The following is a 20091-nucleotide window of genomic DNA, read 5'->3' on the forward strand; positions in this document are numbered from 1 at the left end:
TGTGTTTGCTTTCTTTTTAATAGATTTATGACAACATATCAATTTAATATCGTATCTATTGATGTGTGATATTTTTAATTTTACTTGTTTCGTTGAATCAGTTATATTAGTCATGCAACTATTTTTTTGATCAATTTTTGTCATTTTTGTCAAAATCATACAACTAAATGAATAATATATTTATTAAAATTTATAATTACATAGTCAAACACACATGAGAAATTTTTTTAACCACGTGCTTCCAAAAATTAACGATAGAATTGACCGTTAAATTATATTATTTTGGAGAGAGAGACTAAATTTGACAATAAAGCGGTGTGAATTCTTCACCAGTATATCTATCACAAAAAGAAAATCTAACAAATCAAAAGCCCAAGATTGGTGAACGTTCTCCGATTTAGTGTTTCTTAACCGTATAAATTAATTATGTTATCTAAGTTAAACAAGAACAAATTTATGATTTTGTTCTGCAACTAATTAAGTTTCAGATAATTGGCCAAAAATTTGCATCAACACGACCATAATAACTGTATTTAATCATGCATGCACATTATATTTGCAAAAAATTACGCACAAAACATTGATTATCAAAGCCATGTCTGAAGAACCTTAAAGTGTGAGGGCCGTGCTCTTGATTAGCGTTTAATGACCAACATTATTAATTAGCGAGTAAAAATTTTCTTTTTGGGCCAACAGAAATTTCGGCATGACCTCTCCGTAAGTAAGACATCCCAAAAATTCACAAACCTACCATTACAGTGGTCAAGACTAACACATGCGAAATGGATAACAATGGATCGCCCTTGTCGAGAAATTTCCGAAACTGGTCTCAATTTAAAATTCTGGCAACTGACGGATGAAATATCGCCGTTCAAAGGTTGGCAATATTAGTGTTGAATTTTTGAGACGGTGATTAACGGGGAGAGAGATGGATGAAGATGATAAATTTTTATTTTTTATTTAACTTAATTAATAAAACGGGGTGGACTTGGGAATCTGGACTGGCTTTCACATAAAAAGTTCTTAATTAAGGCAAAAACTCGTGTGAGACGGTCTCACGGGTTGTATTTTGTGAGACATATATCTTATTTGGATCATCCATAAAAAAGTATTACTTTTTATGCTAAGAGTATTACTTTTTATTGTGAATATCAGTAGGATTTACTCGTCTCACAGATAAAGATTCGTGATACCATCTCATAAGAGAAATATTTTTTAATTAATGATGTTGTGTCATTAACATATTGTTTGTTTGAAAATCCACACGTAAAATATTGGTAAAGAAGCAATATATAATATAATAACGGTTGCTTCAAAAAACAAGCTTAATGTAAGAGTAACTAACTATTACTCGATTTTCTCAGTTGAAATTTACCTGTACAGTCAACACCGCACACCAATGGTGATTCTTCATTACAAGCAATCCAGGAAATCAATCATTACCGTTTCCTTAATTCTCCTCGTGGGAAATATATAGATTTCGTCTTTCTTCTTCACGTCTATAAAAGCATTCATTCTGCTGCTATTTTTGTGTATAATCCATGCACTCTACCTTTGCTCGATCAAAAAGATTGATATAATTATTATATTCTTCTTCTTACCAAAGTATCAAATGATGATGCCCAGAATTTTACTTGTCTCACTTTTGATAATTTTATTGTGTTCGTCCTCTTGTCATGGAAGAAAAACCCACAAGCATCGAAAAAATTCCAAACATCACAGCAATCAGCCTATAATATCACAACAGGTGAGGATCAATGTCGAAGATTTCGGAGCCAAAGCTGACAGAAAATCAGACAATGCCCAGGTTTGATTCATTAAAGTTTGTTGTATTCTATCACATATCGCCTTTTCTGTTATCAACTTGAACTCTAACTTGTTTTATTTTATGTAATTAATATCTTTTTTTAAAAAAATATTTTCTGAAAACTGTTAGATAAATTGTAGTTACGATTCTAGCTATCAGTTCTTCACCAATATCATTAGTATTTAGTTCCTGACGTTCTCATGTTTCTTTTCTAGGCATTCAGCAGAGCTTGGGAAAAGGCTTGTAATTCTACGAATCCATCGACGATCGTGGTTCCGAGAGGAAAAACTTATTACATTAAACATGTTAATTTTCCAGGCCCTTGCAAGAGTTCTGTTTCTATGGAGGTGAGTTACGTACACATTCTTACGTCATATGCACATATAAATTTTAAAAATTAAATACACATGCGATTTGTTTTTTCAACAAATATATGTTATATATATAATAATTTAGAAAAAAATTTGATTGCATATATATTGGTTAAATTAAATATAACATGTGGATTTTTTTATCTGAGAAAAATGATTGCCTCGATTTGTTTGGCCGGCGATTACTTCATGCATGCATTACATAATAAACATATCACGAATGATTGTCATTTTACGAAAAAACTATAGCTTATGGTAATGACTCAAACCTTTTAAACGTACGAACAACAGCCCAAATGTTATGTTTTGATCGCTTTCACAGCTCGTACAATTATGTTAATACACTCCAACAAAATAGTAGATTTTTGTTGAATATGCATGAGATTGTTTATTGTAAATTCACGATCTAATTCTCTCATTTTAGATCCAAGGTACAATAAAGGCAACATCGGAAATGTATGACACCCCTAAGAGACTATGGATAAAGTTCGAAGATGTTGCGGGCATGAATATTTTGGGAGGTGGTATTATAGATGGCAATGGTGAAATATGGTGGAAAAATTCTTGCAAAATCAAGAAAACTAAGGTATATATATGTTTAAATTTATTATTTTAACTAATTCATGAAAAATATTAGTTATTTATTTTCAGAATATGATTTTTTTTGTTTCGTAATAATATATATGTGCTGACATATTTTCTCTTTTCATTTGAAGCCTTGCCAAACGCAGAGTGCACCAACGGTAACGTCTTTGTTTTCATTCGTCAAATAAAAATTATATTCAAATATATAAAAAAATGAATATTAATTAAATAATTTAATTTACGTAATTTTCTTGCTAACTGCAGGCTATGACATTCAAAAACTGTGTGAATTTAAAGATGACGAATTTAAATATACGAAATGCACAACAAATGCATGTGGTTTTCGACGGTTGTCGCGACGTCGAGGCTTCAAACCTAAGATTAACAACACCAGGAGATAGCCCTAACACGGATGGAATTCACATCACCAAAACACAAAATATCAATATCCTCGACTCTATAATTAAAACTGGTAAATGGGTTCATTCAGTTAATTTCTTTTAATATCGCAAAACTTATTGTAGCCAGTTTTTATGAATTTGATTGAATCTTCTGATATTTTTGCAATGTATAGGCGATGATTGTATCTCAATAGTAAATGGAACAAGTAACGTTCAAGTGCAGAACATAATGTGTGGACCAGGCCATGGAATCAGGTAATTTGTGACTTTTAATTTTTCTGGATATTTTTAATCATTGTTTTTTTAATAAAGATTTAATTAATTTATTTGATTTACAGCATTGGAAGCTTAGGTGAAAATAATATGGAAAACCATGTTTCAAATATTTTGGTAAAGGGTGTGAAGATTACAGGAGCAACTAATGGAGTCAGAATAAAAACTTGGCAGGTATAACATTAATTCATACCATATTCTCTCAAATAGCTAGGCTCTGATATATAAGAGTATATCGTATATTCGCGCGCGCACACGAGCTAAAAATTTATGTGTAGTAATTCAAGTGTGTGAAATTGTGCAGGGAGGGAGTGGAAGTGCAAGAAACATCGCGTTTGAAGACATCCTTATGCAGAATGTTTCCAATCCCATAATCATAAACCAAAACTACTGTGACAAAAGTAAAAAATGTGTCAAGCAGGTACTAATTACTATGTATATATATATATATATATAGTGACCAAAATTATATATATGTATAGTATAGTATGTGAAATCTGTTAATCTAAATGAAATAATATTGAATGCAGGATTCAGCAGTGCAAGTAGAGAACATAATGTACAGAAACATAAGAGGCACGAGTTCTTCGAAAGTGGCCATAAATTTCAGCTGCAGCGAATCGTTTCCATGCAGAAATCTTTACATGGAAAACGTGAAATTGAGCAGACACGGAGAAGATGGAAAGGCCGAAGCGTTTTGCTCTCAGCTTTCAATGTTAAAAGCCGGAGCCAATTCCTTCCCACGCTGCTCTGCGCATGCATAAGGATTATTAATTGATTTTTACATATATACATATGCTACACACTGCATATATATGTATATAATCGAAATACATTTTTATTCTATAGATATATTATTTATCATTATATTGAAATGTTCAAGATTAATGTGCGTCATTCATGTTTCGTTTTTGGGTCAATTCGATGTACGTAGAAAATAGAATAGCCGACCACTCACCTCATTTGGAGATGAGGTTTTGTGATGGCGTCGGCGGAGGTGGTAGTTGTATAATATCTATACAATATTTCATTTTAAATAAGAGTATTATTTACACATTTCTCTGTTCTTTAGGATTCTTTTCGATTTTTGGTTTGAATTATATACTTCAAATGTATTAACACGACATTTTGCAAAGATGGTCACGTGATAATTTTAATAAAACACATTAAATTTTCAATATTGGGTTATCATATTATTCAAATCTATACTATTTTATTAATTTTGAGACACTTAAAGTAACTAACTTTGGTGTCATGGATCTGTTGTAATAATTATTTATATTAATAAAATGTTAAAGTTTTAATGCAAGTTATATGTAGTTTAGCGGATAGAATTATTGTTCTTTGGTGTTTAGGTTATATGTTCAATTCTCACTGAGATCATTTTTTTCTTTTATTTTTCAATTTATTTTTTAATTTATATATCAAAACATAAATCAAATGAATTATAAAAAATATTATACAAGCAATCAATGCATGCGTCGGTGCACCAGTATATATTAATTGAGAGATGAAAATATGAACGTTACACAACCAAACATGGCATGAGAAAAAACAAGGCCGACACCACACCCACCTTCTATAAGTGTTGTCAACCATGCAATGCACATGAAATGGGAAACATCTGCGGTCATTCGCACAAGTCGGAGGCCGTTGAAAAACAAAACTCTCCGACATCTTCCTCTTCTCTTCATCCCCTTTTGTCAATTCGATCCATGATTAATTATACGCTTTCTCAATAATCCCATCTCGATTCCGGTCCCGTTTCCCAGATCTATCTGATCCCTTTCCGGTCCTCATCTCCCCCATTATTCTTGATGATCATTCCATTCTAAAATCAGTTTCTCGGGTTTTGATTTGATTATCTAAGCGATTGATGGTTTCCCCCCGTTTTCGGAAAGATTTAATTTTTCATCTGTGTGGATTCAAAGGGCTGAGAAAATTTAAATGAGTGTGATGTCGAAGCGAGTTATGCCCGTTTGTGACACTTTATGTACTTGTTGCCCTGCAATGCGATCGAGATCGCGGCACCCTGTCAAGCGTTATAAGAAATTGTTGGCAGAAATTTTCCAGCGAAATATGGTTAGTTTTGTTTCATTTGATGTTTTGATTTTGTCTTTACTGTCAAGTTTCCTTCAAGAAAAGGTGAATTTTTTTGAGTTATTTGCTTATCATTGAGTTATATCGTTCAAATTATTTTGGATGTACGATGTTTAATTCTTAAAGTCGTCAGAGGAAATATTGTTTTTTTCTGCTGATATGTTAATGCTACGTTGTCGATTTGAGTTCTCTATCGATTTTAAATGTTTGTGTAATGTCACACTGGACTAGTTCTCACAAATTTTTATGTTCTTAACTTTTGAAACACAATATCGTTATGTTGCTTGAAGTTCATATATATCTTAATAGATATTTGAATTGTAATTGAAAAAAAAAAGATGATTTGGCACCATTGACCAGACACTTACATTGAGGCAGATATAATGTTAAATTTGTTACACACTATTAGTTTGTGGTATTCATGCGCGAACTAGAGGTTAGCTTGTTAGATGCTCTTGTAGATCGAGCATGCAAATATCAAATTTATCTAATCATCTGACTGATTTGCTCCCTTATTTTTTACAGGAGGAAGAACCTAATGACCGTAAAATCAGTAAATTGTGTGAATATGCTTCAAAAAATCCCTTACGCGTGCCCAAGGTTAGGTTGCTTTGATCATATGCTCAGAATACAACTGGTTGGTTCCCACTTCGCTGTGTACTAAGTGTGCATGCATGACTTTTCAACATTGTGTCATGGCAATCCCATACCTTTATCCCCTCGTGGAAAAAATTGGGTGTTTATGTTAAGACCTTGTTTTTCAAATTTAATATCTTATTGGTTATTGTCTTAGCACAATAATTAAATTCATGGTTCGAAGTATAGACTTTTTTGTTTGGGTTCGTATCTGCATAGCTAGCTAAATTAACCCAGATCGCCTCAAATTTGAAGTACGTTCGAGTTGTAAATTTTATTATCATTTGCTGGTTTTATCACCTTTTTTTCTAGTTGGAGCACACTTTGCGAACAGGTAATGACAGCTTATGATTTTATAATCAGATTACAACTTTGCTTGAGCAAAGGTGTTATCGCGAACTGAGAAATGAAAATCTCAAGTCTGTAAAAGTGGTCGTTTGTGTCTATCGAAAGCTGCTGATGTCTTGCAAGCAGCAAATGTGAGTTCATTTATCTTTTTTCTTCAGTTAAAAGTTACTGTTCGGTGGTTTTATTTTTTGGTTGCTTTTGTTACATTGATATTTGTATGTTTTGTACCTCGATATTGGAGTTCTAAATTTACACCACGTATACATGTCATAAAGCTCATATTTTCTAATTATGTGATACTGCAAGATACTCTCTCTTAGTTTTTGTACTTTTGACTTTGCATCACCTTAAATGCTAGGGAGATGTTTCTAATTTATAAGTTAACACACACTTGCATCAAAATTTTCATTAACTCTACTGAATTAATTTCCCAGCATATTTATTTTCGTGGCTCGGAGATATTGAGAGATTCTGTGCGCACACGATTGGTCACAGGCTAGTCTTGCAGCTGGTAATGCCACAGGAACAATGTTTAATTGTGATAATTATTACAAAGAGATTTTCTAGAAGGAGTTCGTTGGTGGAAGAATTTTAAGTGGTCTCACTTTTTTGAAAATTGGGAAAGAGTAACTGTAGGATTATTAAAGGAAGTTACCGTCTAATTAGACGAAACAGCAAGGTTACCTAACTTATATCTAAATCTAATTATGAAATTAACGAAGATCAGTCTGAGTGAATCTTTCAGATGCCATCAGCATTAGCAATCTTCTGGTATTTATGATCATCAAGAACCCTTTTAGATGTTATGCAGCAAGTTTTTTTCACGATGTTATGATTTCGCTTCACTGTATATCATGAGTATTACATGGCAGGCCATTGTTTGCTGGAAGCTTTCTCAGTATAATACACATCTTACTGGATCAAACGAGACACGATGTGATGCGAATTAATGGTTGCAGGGCACTTTTTGACTTTGTAAATAACCAGGTATTGTTCCTCTTCCCCCGGCTTAATCTTTGGTAAATGACAAAAAGGAAAGGAAAAAAAATTGGGTGGAAATAGTTAACAACATTACGTAGAAGGTAGCAAGGACTTGACGATTTTTGGATATTAAGACCTGGATCAGGAAACCAAACAACAAAAGGAAAAAATTTCCATCAACTTCCTCCATTCCTTAGTTTCCTTGAAACTAATCCGATCTCGAATTCTTTATGGTAAATTCTTTATGCCGCTTTCTATGCTTATGTGATCTCATTTTATTGTTTTAGAGGGATGGTACCTATATGTTCAACTTGGAGGGTTTGATTCCAAAACTCTGTCTTTTAGCTCAAGAGATGGGTAATGATGAAAGGATGCTGCAACTACGTTGTGCTGGCCTTCAAGCACTCTCTTCTTTGGTAAGCTTCATCATTTGCACATTTTTTATATTTCAAGCAGCAAATAAATACCGTTTCTAAAAAAAAAGTAACAGCATGAAAAATTAAAGGGATCTTTCCCTTTACCACTCGAGGCCTTTGCTTTTGAGCAGCTGATATTTTGCATGGTTCTGTTCCCATGTATAAATTTCTGTATCCCTAGAACTGAAAAGTGAGATATTATACACCTTTACAATCTTGATAGAAAGTAGAGGTAAAGAATTGGCATCTGTTTCATTATTTACTTTTCAAACACAAATTTTGAGAAGGAAATCGAATATATAAATAGGGATTTGTTCTGTGGGAATCGCAAGGGGAAATAGAGAAGTACAAAAGTGCATTGGTTCATATATTCTCATTGGCAGTTTGTGAAGATCATCATTCGTTAAATCAGAATAAAGTGATAGATATGCTGAGTTATTTTACCAATTCCCCTATTTTGTTACCCCTTCAAACAGATGATTATTCTTGGGCAAGAATCAAGCTATATACAACCATATAGAAATAAGATGTGGATTGACAACAACAAACTTAAAGGATATAACTGATTCCTATGATGTCTATATTTTTCCTCAATCTTGGCAGTAGATAATGATGCAAGGCATCATATCCATATAAGGATATTGGCAGTCTGGTTACTTGTTGTGTAAACAGTCTTGATGATCCCACAATCTGTTTTCTCCTTGATGTGTTGACAGTCTATCTCAACGTACAAAGTATCGTGATAATCAAGCTGAATATGCTTAGTTTTGTGGTGGTGAATTGGGTTATTACAACGCTACTTGCAGATTTATTGTCACAAAACATCACAGATAGGCTCTTAAATGGAAATGTGCAACTAAGTAGCCTTTTCAAATACACCATCAACCATCACACGAGCCTCGAAACAATAGACTGTGTCTTGCTTCTCCAAGCGACCAAATTTCTTCTCATGCGTTAACAGTACCTGGCTGATGATCTCCAGTCCGTAATTGAGTCTGTCTGTCAGCAATCTTATAAATGTCAACATTTTGGAGTGTATTGTGGTCTAGTCCTTCAAGAAACATCTGAGAAAGTGCATCTATCCCATGGCTACATAGTTGTAAATTGTAATAGTTGAATTTAACTTTAAATAGATGTTAGCCTCTTCTCTTCCGGGTTTAGAATATACCACCTCTAGTGCCAACTCTGCACTACCAGGACTCCCAAGGCTGAAATGATGACATTTCTGTTTCATTTTATCTCTCGCTTCATTTTTGAGTTTTACGCTTCCACATACATTCATTTTATCACCACCATCCAGTACTTTGTTCCGGATATCTTACTATTTCTCAATCGAAAATCTTGGTTATTTATTGTTTAGTCCCAATTCTCAAAAACATGCCATCATTCACAAAACATCCTCTTAAAAATTTTGAGGTGTAACATTTTTTTTGGGCTTTGTGATATGCTACAGAGCAGAGGTATTAGAGTCACGAAGTTTTAACCCATAATAGTATAGAATTTCATGAGAGTATTCATCATGTACAGTCAAATATGTACTTCGCAAAATTTTGAATAAAATTTAAGACAAAATTCTTTAGATGATAGGATAGAGGCAGTACGAGAGAAGGCTTGACTGAGCTGGTAGAAGAGCTTCATTTGTGGTTAAAAAACAGGTTGTGCTGACGTTTTGTATGCTTTTTTGAAATGCTGCACTTTTGAAACACGATTTGAACATTTCTTTTTTAGTTTGAAAAGAAAATTCTCTTCTAATAGACACCTGCACATTAGCAAGTCAAGAGCTTTACCTCAAGCACAAGTGCAAGCCGGTCCTGTATTTAATTGAAGCACTGAGCCTAGATGTTGGCTCAAGAATGCTAGGTGCATGGCTTCAATAATTGTCTTAATGAGGTTTTCTTGTATACAACATGATACTTGCCTAGTTCCATATTTTGTTTCATAGAAAATCGAAGACTTTAGAAACTTGCATTTGAAGAAGTCAAGAGCTTTACCTCAAGCACAAGTGCAAGCCAGTCCTGTATTTAATTGAAGCACTGAGCCTAGATGTTGGCTCAAGAATGCTAGGTGCATGGCTTCAATAATTGTCTTAATGAGGTTTTCTTGTATACAACATGATACTTGCCTAGTTCCATATTTTGTTTCATAGAAAATCGAAGACTTTAGAAACTTGCATTTGAAGAAATTAATGGCATTTTCTACTTCTTGGTAAATGCTTTTTTTCTTCTCGGTATATGCTTGAATTGATAGAAATTCTGATTTTTTTCTTTCTTGTTGTTTTTCCACTGTGCTTGTTTCCGCTAAAGAGAGTTCAGTTGCATATTGCTCTGACAAATTCTCCTTAATCATTCGATTGACAGATTTGGTTCATGGGTGAATTTTGTTATATCTCAACCGACTTTGACAATGTGAGTATTTTTTGATAGTTTATTTATTGCTGGTGCTTTTGGCACTCCCTTGAAAGTTCAAAGTTAGATGCCTTTTTAAATTTGGACTAGTTTGGCATGTTCCTCTTTAATGAGGCCTTTTCAATTGGTACATTGTAGGGAATTATTGCAATCAACTGGGACTTGTAGTATCACTTTGTATCATACAATTTTGTGAATCAACTGCCACATATTTAACTCATGCTGATAACTATGATATAGGCATTTGTTTATTTGTTATTTTTGCTCTCCAAGACGATACAAGTGTCACTAAGATGAGCTATATACAACAGCATAATGGGATTGGTGAACACTTTTTAATGCTAGATAGTAGTTACATTTGACTTGATCTTTTAGAGTTTGTAACTCTTTCCAAATTTCAGGCACTCATACTCATGTACAAATTTCTTTAAGATAGGAGATTTGAAAGATAGAACAGCTCATTTTCTTCTTTTCTATTTGCCCATTCTTTTGCCCCTTTGTACTGTCGGCTATTCTTTTAGATTGGCGTCTTGTAAATGTCCATGCCCTTTCTGGAATTTGTCTCAATAATTTTCCTTCTCATCCGAAGGTGCCTTTGGCTACTTTTATGCTCAATTATTACTCTTATTTTCAAAAGATCAGGTTGTGTCTGCTGTCCTGGAAAATTGTCTAGTCCCTTCTGAGGAGTCCAATAATTCGAATAATGGTAGCCAGAATATGCAGAACAGTAGGGTTCAACAAGTGCTTAATGCTGAAAACGAAATGTTGCTGTCATCAGATATCATGAAAAGAGCTATTTCTTGGAGGAGAATTGTCCACGAAAAAGACTACTATACCTTGTAATTCCTCTTTCCAAGGTGTTTGTAATGAATTTATTCTTCTGCCAGCTACTTCAATCTTCTTGTCACCATGACCGACTCCTTTATTGTAAACAGAGCAGATAGTGGAAACCCTAAGTTCTGGACAAGAGTCTGCTTGCATAACATGGTGAAGTTGGCCAGAGAGGCTACAACTGTACGGCGTGTTCTAGAGGCATTATTCCGCTACTTCGATCAAGGCAATCTCTGGTCTCCTGATCATGGGCTCGCTCTTTCAGTATTGCTGGACATGCAATCAATAATGGAGAAATCAGGTTTTTTCCCCTTCTATAGCATGATAAATTTGAGTGATAGGCTAAGGTCAAATCAGCCTTTTGTTATCATTGGGATTTTCTGTGTATTTAATTACTCTGGTTACTGTGAATGCAGATTACAACACTCATTTCTTGCTCTCTACCGTAATTAAGCATCTTGATCACAAGAATGTTCTGAGAATACCTCATATGCAGATAGATATTGTGCAGCTTGCGACCTCCCTGGCTCAAGCAACGAAGGCACAGCCATCTGTGACAATTATCGGTGCATTTAGTGATATGATGAGACATCTGAGGAAAAGTATTCACTGCTCTCTTGATGACTCGGACCTTGGAGAAGAAGTAATTCAATGGAATAGGAAGCTTTATGCAGTCGTCGATGAGTGCCTCATTCAAATGTCTCACAAGGTTACCTTTTCGTTTCCAGTCCATTACGGATAGATATAACCAGCATGGGAGCTAACTGTTTGCAATTGAAAGCTTAATGTTGCTTACATTACATGTGATGCCTAATGCCTGCAGCAGACTCTGGTTTAGTTATGTTCTAACTAATAAGAGGTTTTTGGATATTGTTACCAAATACATGATAGGTTGGAGATGCTGGTCCCATTCTGGATTTAATGTCAATGATGTTGGAGAGCATTTCAAATATAACAGTCATGGCTAGAAACACAATTGGTGCCGTCTACCGCACGGCTCAGATTGCTGCTTTCCTTTCTTACCAAATATATTATACCAAAATAAGGCATGTTTGGTACATATTTAAAATATGATATGTTCTAGTATATTGTTTGATTTATTTTGGAAATCTTCCTTGGATATATCTTTTATTATTATAGGCTTTCCCTGAGGCTTTGTTCCATCAAATACTTCTAGCAATGGTGTCTCAAGACCATGAAATAAGGCTTGGAGCGCATCGCGTATTTACAGTCGTACTTGTTCCATCATCTGTTTGCCCTTTTGCTGCTTCCAAATCTTCTGTCAAACCTGTTGATTTACAGAGGACACTATCTAGATCCGTTTCCACCTTTTCCTCTTCAGCAGCTCTCTTTGAAAAGATGAGAAAAGAACACTGTATCTCGCGGACTGTTTTAGAACAAGCGGATGAAATTTTGCTAGATACAGATCAAAAGGCCAAAAATCAGTCCTTGCTTGCACGTCTGACATCCAGCTATAGTCGAAACATAAGTGTCAAAAGGCAATCAGTTCCACCAACAATGGGTAATTTGGATACGGAACCGGTATTTTGCTTTAATGCTGTTTGAACGTCCTCAAAGAACACTTACAAAACTGTTTGGTTGGCATCTATCATAAGATTATATGTTTTATGCAGAATGGAATATCTCTGAAATTGAAAACCAGACAAATCAGCCTTTTGCTTTCTTCAATCTGGGTGCAGGCACAATTTCATTTGAACTCCCCTGCAAACTATGAAGCAATTGCTCATACTTACGGCTTGGTGATGTTATTTTCACAAAATAAGGTAATATCATGATTCAGGTTATAACCACAATTTGTTAGTGTTTTATGCACAATGTCTCTCTCTTTTCTGTGTGGTCAATAGGAGTAAGGTAGTTTAAGGTCATTGTCATTCGCTTTTCTTTGTGTTCAATAGGAGTAAGACAGTTTAAGCCTTAAGGTCATTCTTATCTCTTAGTATAATCCATGTTATGGTATGAAATATGATCCCATCAATATTGACCTATAATAAGTCTATGCGCCTGGCCAAATATAATTTTGTGTTAATACTATTTTAACTAAAGGGATAATATATAAGATGATATTTGATGGTGCTTTTATTTTGGTGATTACATGTTTTAATTAATGAGAATATATAAGAATATAAACCAGGTAATTATTGTGGCATTTTCTGCAAACTTAAGGTCCTAGAGTGTGTTGGACCTCAATTTGTGGTTTAGTGTATCTCTTGGTTCTAAAATTGCCTGTAGCATGTTGAAGGAGAGCCACTCTAGCATACTGAATTTCTATGAGGGCCCATGCTCTTAATTAATATATAATTACCAAACAACAAGGATTGATTGGTGTAAACAGCGAAAACGAGTTTAAAATTTTCATTTGGACCTACAGAAATTTCGGCACGACCTCCCCGTAAGTAGGATATCCCAAAAATTTCAAAACACAACAACATCAATATACTCTCGAAAATAACATCAACTTCACAATCAACCAAACAAATATCCTACAGTCGCATGGCCAAGACTAAACACAACATACCACAAATAAAATCCAAAATAACATAAAAACATCATCATACAGCTACACAGGGCATCTCCCTGGAAAATGTATCAAACTAGTATAATATATAGATATCTGGGAACTCTGACACAAACCAACTCCACTACAAGGTACAACTCGCTAACGTTCCACCAGACTCGTCAAATCCCCTGTAATGACCTGCTATGGCATAAAAAACAACCAAAACATAAAAAAAAAATAGGGGTCGGACCCCAGTACGACAAACCAGTAAAATTACGACGTATATAAAAGACATGTAATATTACTAAGTAAATGCAATGATATGCGATGCATGAATGGTAACAATGGAATAACGAATACCAAACGGAGTCCAAACGAATAGCATTATCAACAATAACAGTGGCCACCCGCGACAGAATGCATCATCAAATCGCCGCTCGTCCATGCACGTAGCATCGGAAATGCGAGTAGCTAAGTCGCTCGTCCCTAGCTGTCATCTGGGAATGTGGCTAATCCTTACCCACTCGTCCCTCTGATGACTCAATATATCTCAACAGAATCAACATAAATCGCCGTCAAAGGAGTCAAGGCTCAATATGTTATGTCAATACAATTTATACATGAATGCATCAGAATAAACGTTCAAGGCACATAATAGCAAACAACATCCACTGAATATTTTTACACGCCAATATAAGCGTCATAATAATATAGGTTTGAGCGTACCTCAACTATAACTTACAATATCACAGTAATTTCTTAAGGACTTTCTGATGAACTCGTCCAACGATATAACCTACAATATAAATTCGTTATATACTCCAATATACTGCATTCCAAGTTCCAACTGACTAAAACAATTTAAATCGACTCGGTTAAAAATTCAAATTCCAAGCAGCCTATAAACCCATTCAAAATCTGGAATTTCAAGAGGCTTAAACGCACAATAGTGATCTCGCAGAGGTAGTTCGCCGGAAATGTCTCCGGAATTACTGTTCACGGTCAGAAAACAAGCTGGAAAAAAATAGGAGAAAAGCTTAATACTTCACTTATACAAACTAATTCACCAAAACAACCAAGAATCGATTGAAAAAAAACCCTTACTTAAAACCGAATCAAATCTCACGGGCGCATGAGCTGGAAAAACAAGTGGATCGAGCTCGATAACTTCCGATTCATGGCAGGAAAGAGTCTAATAGACTGAAGGAAGAAGATTGCTAAGCTGCTGCACTATTATTCCGGCTGCTGGCGGCGTTGCACGATTGCTGTAGAAAGAGGTAAAAGGAACCTCACATTTTTGCTACTGAAAATATTCTCAGCACTGAGGATCCTCTATCCCATAGTATTCATGTTCATAATAACAAGCTCTCATACCAATGCATACCAGCAAACTTGTAGAACCTCATGTCCAATCTGATGACTAAAGGGTAGAGATTTTGGTGCACACTCAATACTACTTTGGATTAGCTTTATTTTGTTTTACCAACATCTCAATAGAATTCTGAAGTCTCCTGTAATGAGAGTAATTTTTACGGGTTCAATTAAAGTTGGGCCTAGGAGGCGCATATCATTCAAATTGTCCATTTTTTAGTAACTTGGAGAAGGGGAGAAGCGGGCCAGTGGGAAGATTGATTTATATAAGGCTAGAGCCTAGAGTTAATAGAGAGGCATTTTATTTTCGGTATGTTACTGCAAGCTGGGGCAAGGGCAAGAGACAGTATTTTCTCTTGAGAAAGGATTGATTTCCTTGGCTGAGTGTTATTGCTCAGATTGCTGAATATATTGGGTTTTATCTGTTCTTGATTGCTATTTTTCTGTACTTTTGTTTTTGAGCTATTCGGAAATTTAATTGGTATCAGTAATCCAGGCTAAAAGACGTGCTCTTTAAATGTGTGTTAAGTTTCTAAAAAATATCCGTTGGCTATTTGTCTTGGCACAGTGGTTGCTCCCAAGAATTTGGAGTGTGGTGCAAATCTTCTGTCCCAAATGTTCCATAATATGTTTCACAAAATAGATTATATGTGCTCTTCAAATATGTTGCAAATAATTTACTCTCATGTTATGCATTTAAATAGATATAACGTGATATAAAACACAATTATAAAACAAGAGCTTGGGAGTGCTTTGGAGTATATTATTTGTGATGCATAAAAAAATTGTATCATGAATAGCTTTTGGAAAGAAGATGAACATGCGTGTTATATTTTTTTTATTAGTATGGAAGTTTGTGGTGGTGCGATGGACTGCATTCTATCATTTAGAGGTCGTCACCTCATTCTCTTAACATGTATGTTCAGTAATTCTCTGCTAAATTTCTTTTCTGATATCAGAAAAAAGGGTAAGCAGACAAATGAAACAAATTTGTCAATAAACAAAAAAATTAGAAGGCAACAAAATTGCATTAGGAATCGAGATACAAATTAGAGACAGTTCAAATATACCGTAGCTTGGAAGATTGAGATGCATGCTTTCAAGGTTTGAAATATCGAGCTTTTTCCGTCATAAAATTAAAAGTCATCTGTTTATATATACTGCGTTAAAACTTACTTCTTCTTACCAATTCATACTTTGTTGAGCTGATACCCTACTAATTATATGATATCATTGTGTTTCACTTGCATCTTTGTCATGGATGTTCCTATTTGCTCCCATGAAAAGTTGTTCACTTTGTTTCTTTGCTGTATGCATTTTGATTGAATAAATAATGCAAAACGATTCCAACCCTATTCTCATGATTCATGTAAATTTACTGACCATCTCTTTGCACATTTTCAGAAGTCTAGTCATGAGATTCTCATTCGAAGTTTTCAACTTGCGTTTTCCCTAAGGAGCATATCTCTTCAAGGAGGTAGATTCCTATCAACGAATTTGAACTGTGGCATGTTTTTCTCTTTGCTAATTGGAAATTTGTTGAGCATTTGAAGGAAGTTAACTAATTAAATCCGATTTCACATTTTGAAACCACGATAGTGCATCATAGAAAATATTTTGGGCGCAATGCTAGAGACCGTGCTCCTTTTATTCGGTCAATATCCCCTTTTAACGGTTCAACCTCTATCGGAAATGATATAGCCCACCTAACATGTGAGATCTGCACAAAGTCCTTGAATATGTCTTTGCAATGAAATAATCAAGATACTATGTATGGAATAGTGTTTAATCTGGATGATTTTGTTCTTTATTTGATATATGGAATATGATCCTTGTAAAATATATGTGAATGATGTGAATGAGAGATGTCATTTAGGAGATTGGGTGATTTTCTGTATTTCAGTTTAAAGTGCAGCATGAGGCAAAACCGAATAACAATTGATTTGAGATTTTTGAGTTCACCCCCCCTGTAGTGGATAAATGATTCGTCTATGAATAATCACATGAATGGTTTTTCTTGCATTTCTAGGACCACTTCAACCATCACGTCGTAGGTCTCTTTTCACCTTGGCTACTTCAATGATCCTCTTTTTATCGGAAGCCTATAATTTTCGCCCTCTTGTTACATCTGCCAAGGCTGCATTGAGTGATAAAACGGTAGGTGAACTGGCATTAATTTGTGACCAGTTTTCAGCAGCAGGCGTTTGATCATCTTCATTTGGGCCATGCGGTTTCCCAAAATCTAAAGTGTAATGTGTGCTATGTTTAATGAACCACCTCCACAGGTTGATCCTTTTCTCCAGTTGGTCGATGACTGTAAGTTGCAGGCGGTAGATAGTAAGACAGAAGTAAACCATATGAAGAAAGTTTATGGATCAAAAGAAGATGATGATGATGCTATGAAGTCACTCGCAGCCATAGAAATTAGTGAGGACCAATCCACAGAATTTTTTGCTTACATGGTAGTGGAGAATTTGGGGAATCTATCCGGTGTATGCATCTTATTATTCTGTTTTCTTCTGTAGAACCATTGCTAGTAGTTATTCAGTCTACATCTCATTGTCTAGATCTTTGTGTAGGCCGAGTCATCCATTATAAAGGAGAAATTGCTTAAAGATTTTCTTCCTGATGATGTATGCCCTTTGGGATCTCAGCTAGTCACTGAAACTCCTGGGCAAATCTATCAATTTGGTTTAAAAGAATCTTCTCCAGAGGTATTCTAATCAAGTGCTTGATTCATTTTCTTTCTTAAAACTTACATCTCCTTGCTTGTGCTGTCTCCAGGTCAAACATCCAATATTGCTAATAAATTATGACTTTCCGACTGATTCATTTGAAAGCCAAACAGATATTTTCTCCCCTTTGACCTTGGAATCTCCCAACCTCCTAAGTGTCAACCAATTTATAGATATGGTATGTTATATAATTGTTATGTTATATCTTCTGGTTTCAATGGTTTGCCTAGCAGCCAGAAATTTCATTCATTGAAAGACCAGCCAGATCATATTTCGTATATGGCTATGCGTTTTATTTTTGTTAACCTTCAATTGAACTGTGTGTGTTTTTGTGATTGGAAACAAGACATGATAACTCCTTACAATTGAGAATCTTGAAAAACTAATTGGCGTATAAATAATTTACAGTTTAGTATGTTTTTAAATAATTTGTGTTATTATGGTTTCCATGTAAGTTGTCTGCGGCCTTTGCATTAAACTAGATAGTTAGATGATGACAGAAGATGTTATGCATGCCAGATTTTTTCCCCACTATGAACAAGGTCGAAATTGATTTAACAATTGATTTCTAAGTTTTTAACTCAAGCAATGATTTCAAATAAAAATGGAGGTTTATACATGCTGTGCTGATAAATTTCATGATAGGATAAACTTTTGAAGCTGTGAAAGCATTAAATCCCGGTCAATCTAAAATGATAAAAAAATGTCTTTACAATTGCAGCTGTGTTAGTACATTACCTTCTTCTAAGAAACAGAATGTCCGGTGTTATGATATTTTATTTGAAAAGAAATATTTCACTCAATAAGGTATTCTTGACGAAGGATGACACAAACGGGCACTTGCTTTTATAACATAATGGAAAAATGATTTTTTAAATTTGTTGTGCTTGTTGATTCAACATTTTTTGGTCATTTTTATTCTGTTTTGTGTTTAAGTGGTTGCAACCATCACTCATGGTGACAGCACTACGAAAATCATGATACTGATGTTGGTTCAGGTATCGGAGACTACAAAAGAGGTCGTGCGGCTTTCAGTCTCAACCCCCTCTGACCTGCCATTTAAGGATATGGCAAATCAGTGTGAATCTCTTCAAATTGCGAAGCAGCAAGTCATGTCCAATATCACGAGTGCCCAGTTGTTTCAAGAGATCTCAGCTACCTTCACTAGTCAGGTCAACACTCAAGAGAACATTATTCGCCATCTGTTTGTCTATAACGTGTTACATGTACCCTGTCTTGGTATTTGTCCAAATGAGTCAACCTGGAATATCCCATATTTATGATTTATGCCATCTGGGTGCATTTCATTTCTAATTATCTTATTTAAATTAGATCAAAAATTATTATTTAATATTTAACTATGTTATGATTTTAATTGTCTTATGGATTTGGGTATCTTAAAAAAGGTCTGTGTTTTATCATTTACATGCCAACATATCAAGAACAAAAATAACACATTTCCCCTAAGATTCTCTGTCAGACCATGTGTCTTTGCTGGAACTATCATTTGTCTAGTTTAAAATTCTTGTTTGTTACTTAATGGGAGGATTAAATATAATATATCCATTTGTTAAGTTTCACTGTTCAGTGTGTTTGTGTAGTTTACTCCAGGAGCACATGAAATTATATAACTTCACATATTATAGTGATTCATTTTGCCATTTTGTTTCAGGCGCCTTCTTCTGAAATTGTTGCTATGCCTTGCTCTGCTGAATTTCAGCATCATCTCTTCTCCCTTCCTCTACCGGCTTCAAGTCCATATGATAACTTTTTGAAAGCAGCTGGAAGCTGATACGTTTCAATTTGGTTAGCTCACATTCTTGCGAGGTTGGTTGCTGGTAAATCTTGGAGAAGATATATATATATTTTTTTTGTTTTGAAAAGATGTGTACAATTCAGGCGTATCCATCAGTTCGTTATTTTTTTTTTACACGGAGTTCGAAGATGAATGAAATAAGAAATAAATAGCGAAGAACAAAAATTTGTGAAGTTTTGTCTGTTGATTTTCTGAATACCCCACCCATTGACGTACTTTTGTTGAATCACAATGTGGAAACGTGTTTCTTCTTTGGCGAGCTTTGTTGTAATATATTACTATAATTCTTTTTATTTTATTAGAATGATATCAGATGACATCTCATTTGACGGCACCACGTTACTTTTATGTCATTTTAACACGAGGAGTAAAACTCATTATTGAATGATGAAAAGTTCGCATAAATTTCTTTCTTATGAATCTAATTATTTTTGCTTTCAAAAGTTGAGTCCAGAAAGGCAACGAAAGTTGTGACACGGGTAACACCAGTACTTTTG

At 34.7% G+C, this 20091-nt stretch overlaps 2 protein-coding genes across 2 annotated transcripts; both read left to right on the forward strand.

The window, feature by feature from the left end:
• Window positions 1–1553: 1553 nt before the first annotated feature.
• LOC142505678 (polygalacturonase-like) lies at window positions 1554–4422 on the forward strand. The gene is made up of 9 exons (XM_075618761.1): window positions 1554–1807; window positions 2023–2154; window positions 2603–2764; window positions 2895–2921; window positions 3028–3235; window positions 3338–3419; window positions 3503–3611; window positions 3742–3858; window positions 3968–4422. Exons 1-9 carry the CDS (start codon window positions 1613–1615, stop codon window positions 4199–4201), a joined length of 1266 nt encoding a protein of 421 aa, XP_075474876.1. The 5' UTR covers window positions 1554–1612; the 3' UTR covers window positions 4202–4422.
• Window positions 4423–5028: 606 nt separating this feature from the next.
• Window positions 5029–19853, forward strand: LOC142505292 (protein SEMI-ROLLED LEAF 2-like). The gene is given in 20 exon segments (XM_075618215.1): window positions 5029–5519; window positions 6063–6137; window positions 6537–6652; window positions 7394–7508; window positions 7790–7918; window positions 10276–10323; window positions 10966–11162; window positions 11259–11455; window positions 11571–11863; window positions 12046–12165; window positions 12168–12200; window positions 12295–12696; window positions 12789–12938; window positions 16448–16520; window positions 17073–17200; window positions 17329–17535; window positions 17623–17757; window positions 17828–17956; window positions 18777–18950; window positions 19451–19853. Coding segments are annotated over 20 exon segments (2976 nt in total). The 5' UTR covers window positions 5029–5384; the 3' UTR covers window positions 19571–19853.
• The last annotated feature ends 238 nt before the right edge of the window (window positions 19854–20091 follow it).

This window comes from Primulina tabacum, chromosome 10 (assembly GCF_025594145.1).
Source record: "Primulina tabacum isolate GXHZ01 chromosome 10, ASM2559414v2, whole genome shotgun sequence".
NCBI classification, from domain to species: domain Eukaryota; kingdom Viridiplantae; phylum Streptophyta; class Magnoliopsida; order Lamiales; family Gesneriaceae; genus Primulina; species Primulina tabacum.

Excerpts from the sequence above, each read along its gene's own strand:
- LOC142505678 (XM_075618761.1), top strand. The coding sequence starts at position 1,613 with ATGATGATGCCCAGAATTTTACTTGTCTCACTTTTGATAATTTTATTG. Across the intron at positions 1,808-2,022 it reads GAAAATCAGACAATGCCCAG|GCATTCAGCAGAGCTTGGGA; the intron begins GTTTGATTCATT and ends TTTCTTTTCTAG. Across the intron at positions 3,859-3,967 it reads GTAAAAAATGTGTCAAGCAG|GATTCAGCAGTGCAAGTAGA; the intron begins GTACTAATTACT and ends TATTGAATGCAG.